Genomic DNA, 6,227 nt, shown 5'->3' with positions numbered 1-6,227 from the left:
GAACCGGTGTTTGGGCCAGGACATTAGAAAACTGACGTACATGCGTTATCTTTCCCGAAAGTATATGGGCATTTGAAGATAAAAATTAATTAATTTACTAATGATATGGCTCATAGTTTGATTCCCGCTAAGTAATATAGTGTAGACTTAGCATTTATAACACCAAAATTATTCTGCACCTCATAACATGGACGAGGATTTGTGGCTGCGGGTCTCAGGGTACATGATGAGCGGTTACTAGTTTATGTAATTATGCAATGTGGTGTTTAGTTACTAATGAACTAGGTGTTTAGTTCAATTATGCAATGATGTTTTCTAAGTATATTTTGTTGTGCTACAGACAAAGCATGTTTTTGTTCTGTAGATAGAGCATGTCACATCGCACATGATTCACCTCGCAAAAACATGTGCGATTGTTAACCCCATCGCACGCAGTTCCTTTAGTTCAATCGTCTGCCCACTGGAGCACACCATTCTCACCATACAATCGTGTGTGTTGCCCTGAGTTATCGCACACGCTTTATACTTGCGAAACCATGTGTGAAACTTCATACACGGTGGAAAGATTATGCAACGTTTGCGATGTTTCCCATCATCAAAGACAATTCATTTCTAACAACCGTTTGCCAAGCAACGCAAATAATTCGTTCGTCAAAATCCTATGTGTTATTTGGACTTATCTCACACAATTCTTGAGGAACTGTGTGCTCCATATCACAGACACACACGCGCGCGCGCGCATCTCTCAAATCGTGCTCAATGGACCAATCATCGCACACGTTTCATTGTGGGCAGGCGGTTATATTTTTGTAATGTGTGCGATCCATCAATCGTACATAGTTCGATTTTAGGGGCTGCGATAGATGTATCTTGGCACTATAATTCGGCACTAGTGTCAGAAAAATAGATAGGCACCAAAATGGCCTTTTAGAAGCTCAAGAATGAGCGGAGTGCTAAAGATGCTAGCGGATGCAGATTCTCTTAAATTAAATCACCTGACTTTGGCAATTGAAGTTGAGCAACCAAAGTAATGTGAAGCTAATACTAGTCAACATTGCGTCCCTAAAAAAACTACTCAAACACTGCCGACACGGGTAGATGTGCACAATTCATCGATATCACATACACAAAATACAAGCAAATGTACACATCGATAGCTGCCACACACACAATTGCATGACCAAACACGTCCGATGGATTTTAGTTAAACAGCAAACAATCAGCCCATGGTGGCAACGATCACAGGACGCAACAGATCTATTGGTGTAGGGGCGCGTAGTGATTTTGTTATTTTATACGTTGATGAGAAGCCGGCTGGACAGCGACGGATCGACCGGTGACGTACCAAAGCAAATGTTTGGGACCCCTCAAAAAAAAAAAAGCAAATGTTTGGGAAACTTGGTAGATCAATGAAGACAACTCAACACATCATCATTATCTTTTGGTCGGTCCAACAGTATAGTTTGAAATCGTACGTTCCGTGACTTTCCGAGTGCCCCCACACACGTACCAGGGCCGGCTTTCTGGTCCGGGAGTCCCAGCGCCGTCCACAGAATCTTTTTTTGATGCTATAATACCCGTATCTATTAAAAAAACTAAACAGTTCTGAGTTGCTACAGAAGTTAAATAGGAGTAGTACTATGGATCGCTATAAAAGGTCTTTTGTTTTGCATGAGTTGTTTAAAAACACTTATGATTGTGGTCGTCAACTCTGTGCAAAGAAAAAATATGTCTAAGTAGTTTGTGTGATCGTAGCCTTTTGCAAGAACCACGAGGCATGCAAGTGAGAACTGCAAGATTCCTGCTACGAGGTGCAGCTTATGTCTTCGGTAGAAAGGAAGGATGGGCGCCAGCGGTTTTGCCGCTTGCTGGTTGAAGGAATTGGCCGTTTTGAGTTGATTATACGGTACCTTCATTTAGGCTTATGGTCTGCTTATTTTGTGATGGTGGTTTGTAAAGGTTTCTAGGTTGAACTGATATAAATAGTGAGAGTTATTCATCTTTAAGGTTGTCCTTTTGTTCTTGATATGTATATATATCATAATTTTGGAACCATACTCGAGGGAATGGTCCTGGTGGGATAGTTTCATCAATTTCATTGGGGAAATTATTTTAATTAGACGAGTGAGAGGAACGAGCGATAGAAGAAGCGAAGGCGAAAAGGTGTATAAATAGTCCTAAAGGAAAAAAGTTAGTTGTGATACATCTATGGACTACTATATGTTAAATGTGGCGATTAATTCCTTGACAACCAAAGGTTGTATCTGAGGATGAATAAACAGTCACCAACTTGGATCATTACAATAGCAAAGAGGTAAGGAAGTACCAGTGCAACACACCATCCCACCAGGCGGACATGATTCTTTTTCCAGGCTTGCACCACCATCACCATCGGTGACGGCCGCCAGGCGCTCTTCTGGCACGATAATGGAGCAGAAAAGGGCCCCTAAAGTTAGTGGCTCCGGAGCTCTACAAGATTGCTTCCAGGAAGAACATGATGACGCAGGGAGTGTGTTATTCAAGTTCACCTTACAACCAACCAGGAGGATACCATATCTTCGAACCTGACTACAAATGGCTCTTACTCTTCGGCGTCCGCATATGTGGTCCAGTTCTATGGATCTTAACCCAGGTTCGAACCGGCCAAGAATTGGTCCCCGCACACTGACCCTAAATGCAAGTTCTTTGATTGGATTGTCCTTCATGGAAGAATTTCTCACCGCGGACATGATTACAATCCGGGGCTGGAAACACGACCCGTGATGCCAGCTTTGCCTCCAGGCGCCTTAAACGGTGACCCACATGTGCAATGATTGTCCCCTCTGTGTCGTTGTATAGAACCAAGTGATCACCTGGACAAATGAGAATCTTCCGGTGCCCAATTTTCTGCCGAAGCCCGATGATATTTTGATCTGGCAGAATGAGTTGATCACAAATAAGTCAAAAGAGGCGTGTAAACATTGAAGTGGTAGGCTCATCTACACCGTTTGGAATATATGGAAAGAGAGAAAGAGATGAGTGTTCACGGGACGTCGCATGACTCACCGTGAAGTGGCAATGTTGGCATATGAAGCCATCAAGCAATGTTAAATGGCGTTTTCGAGTGTCATGCATGCCGTGGGCATCAGCTAACTGGCCCATGTATTTGTTTAGTTCTTCGGTTTTTGCCACATTTTCCCACAAAACTGCACCACCTTGTACGTCTTTCTCTCTTAATAAAAAAAGGCAGTGCTCCCACCGGTTCCTCAGAAAAGAAAAATACTACCATCAAGATTTGTTTAGTAAGATAGATAAAATAATCAACTACCAAAATCATAAGGCTAGGTGCATAAAGTAAGACGTGCTCATGGTAGCGAAGGAGAAAGAAGAACCATGCCTAATCTTCCATATCATCTGCTAGTCACAAGTTTAAAAAAATGTGTTGTTTTGTGTGTTCATGAATCTCCACTCCTAAAAGGGGAGTTCATACATCGTTCATTCATTCGTCCTCCCCATACATCGAACAAACAACCCACTGATTTTTTTTCTGGGAAGGGTGCATCATAGGGTGGGATTTTTGTGTTGGGTCCGCATGTTGGAGATAATATAACGGATTGTCCGGACAACCACATTTCTCCAACACACATTGTCTGGATTTGGGAAGCCCGGACTGTTCAAATGGTTAAAGTTTGTAGAACCTGTTGGGTGCATGTTTGATCTCCAAACACGCCTGGACATATGAGGAAGAAATGAATTTCGACCTTAGAGATGATCTTAATCATTTGTTTGATTCGTTTATATGCATTATTGCCCGTAGCAACGCATGACTGTTCTACTAGGGGTATATGTGTTTGACATTTGGAGCAAAATATATAATGTATGGTTCACATTTTGTCAAAAGATGACGTCGTGTTAAGTTTATTTAGAAAAGAACTCTTTTTATACATCATTTTATCACGTTTTGTAAGTTTGTTGTTTAAAAGATGTAAACCGAGAACACTCTTATTAGTCCCTTACATTTGTTTTACCATTATTTTATGTGGTTTTTAAGCACATATTATGCAATTTTAACACCATTCCCACAGCAATGCGCATGGCATCACCTGGTTAAGTTTTATTGTGCACATGCACGGTGATGTTCACTAATCAGTTGTGATGGTGAGAGACAATTTGATGTTGACTGCACATTAGAAATTCGTTATCTTATCACACGCAGCTCGATTCATGTGGACGACGTGACGCGCGGAGTGCAAAAACTAGATCGGCCATGCACCATCCAACGCGGTACGTACATGTTACGGGATGTATGGCTATATAGCTAGGTAGGGAACCGGACAAAGTGATATCTATGATGGGGGATCGCGAATCGTCGAAACCGACACGAGCTAAATACCATCTTCCACTAGCAAGCGAGCAGGTGCACTGTTGTGCACCAAATTAACTGGAAAGTTGGAGGCTTGATGGCGACTTGAGCTAACCGAAAACGACATTAGAGTACGCTTTTCAGAGTGATACACTACCTGTACGTACACTGGTTAGAAACTCAGGCATGCAAGCAACACCGGCATCTCCGTTGGCATCTTTGTCTCCTTCCTCCTCCACCAGCTCGACTAGACGCTGGCTCACCCGGTGCCCCAGTCCACGCGCGGCTCTTCAGATGCATGGAGTACAGGAGAAGTGATGTAAGATATCTCCGCCCCTCCCCCCTCGCACTCCCTTCCCTATAAATACCACCCAGGCTCCCCTTGCATTGCCACACACAACAGAAGCAAAGCAACAGCCTGTGAGTGCACTTTGTACACTGTCACTGGCGTAGCTAGCTAGCTAGGCAGAGATGGCGAAGAAAGTGCAGGTGATCGCTACGCTCCTGACCCTGAACCTTCTCTTCTTCACCTTCGCCAACGCCACTGGCCGTCCCTGCCCTCCTGGCGGGGGCAGCGGCGGGGGAGGGAGCGGTGGCGGTGGGGGAGGAGGGGGGACCGGTGGCGGGGGAGGCGGCAATTGTGGTGGCGGGAACTGTGGTGGGGGAGGAAACGGTGGCGGCGGAAACGGTGGTGGCGGGAACTGTGGAGGAGGGAACTGTGGTGGAGGCGGAAACGGTGGTGGTGGCAATGGTGGAGGCGGAAACGGTGGCGGCGGGAACGGTGGCGGTGGGAACGGTGGGGGCGGGAACGGTGGCGGTGGGAATGGTGGCGGCGGAAACGGTGGCGGTGGGAATGGTGGCGGCGGAAACGGTGGCGGTGGCAATGGTGGCGGCGGCAACGGTGGGGGCGGAAACAGCACCCAGTGCCCTCTGGACGCGCTGAAGCTGGGGGTGTGCGCGAACGTGCTCGGGCTGCTGAACCTTACCCTGGGGAGCCCGCCGGTGCAGCCGTGCTGCTCGCTGATCCAGGGGCTGGCGGACCTGGAGGCGGCGCTGTGCCTCTGCACGACGCTGAACCTCAACCTTCTGGGCATCAACCTGACCTTGCCCATCGCCCTCAGCCTCGTCCTCAACAACTGCGGCAAGAACGTCCCCTCCGGCTTCCAGTGCCCAAACTGAGCCGGCCGGACCCTGCATCCGCCATACCTCATGCACGCACGCATGCATGCATGACTGGCTATTTGAAGTACCACTACGTACTTGTTGTGTGCTTTAATTTCTTAATCATCTGCTGGTTTTTATGTGTGGCTGGATTTCGATTGCGGAGAAACTACGTACTACTTCTCCAGGTTCTACGTACGTACAAGCACGCACTGTTACCTGCGTGCGTAAGGATTTCGTTGTGTGTGTGTGCATGATGTGTTGTCGTAATCGTCACATGTTTGTGATGAGTTGGTTATTGCCAGAGTGCTCATGATGTACCGCTATCTCCGACTAAATAAAAGATTTGCTATTTTCCATTATTACTATATACTACATTTGCAAGTTTTACTATTTTTTGCACTGTGCTTGAATTGAAATTGTATATATGCATGTAGTCTGTTTGAATGGTCTCATTCTCGTGATGCTATACTTTGGTACTGGCATTGCACTATTTGTATCGACTTCCCTACTTTTGTAACTTTGCGAGAGGAGAAAAAGAGCACTTGTATGATAGCTGGCAACCCTAGCATGCTACGTGATACACGTCGCCGATTATCGCTTTATTAATTTAAAGTCGAGCTCATTTCCAGCCATTCCTCTAAGCAAACGATATTGAGAACCTTATTGAACTGGAAAACTAATTCTACCACACACAGCAGTACACACAACTTAACAAACTAAT

At 45.6% G+C, this 6,227-nt stretch overlaps 1 protein-coding gene across 1 annotated transcript; it reads left to right on the top strand.

Moving 5' to 3' along the window:
* Positions 1-4,731: 4,731 nt before the first annotated feature.
* LOC125539400 (putative glycine-rich cell wall structural protein 1) lies at positions 4,732-5,865 on the top strand. Its single transcript, XM_048702843.1, has one exon. It carries the CDS (start codon positions 4,814-4,816, stop codon positions 5,519-5,521), a length of 708 nt encoding a protein of 235 aa, XP_048558800.1. The 5' UTR covers positions 4,732-4,813; the 3' UTR covers positions 5,522-5,865.
* Positions 5,866-6,227: the final 362 nt, after the last annotated feature.

The sequence above is a fragment of the Triticum urartu genome, chromosome 2 (genome assembly GCF_003073215.2).
Source record: "Triticum urartu cultivar G1812 chromosome 2, Tu2.1, whole genome shotgun sequence".
Classification (NCBI taxonomy): domain Eukaryota; kingdom Viridiplantae; phylum Streptophyta; class Magnoliopsida; order Poales; family Poaceae; genus Triticum; species Triticum urartu.
This window is presented reverse-complemented; position numbering and strand designations above follow the sequence as displayed.

Bases quoted from the DNA above. Each gene is read 5' to 3' on its own strand.
- LOC125539400 (XM_048702843.1), top strand. From the start codon at position 4,814: ATGGCGAAGAAAGTGCAGGTGATCGCTACGCTCCTGACCCTGAACCTT.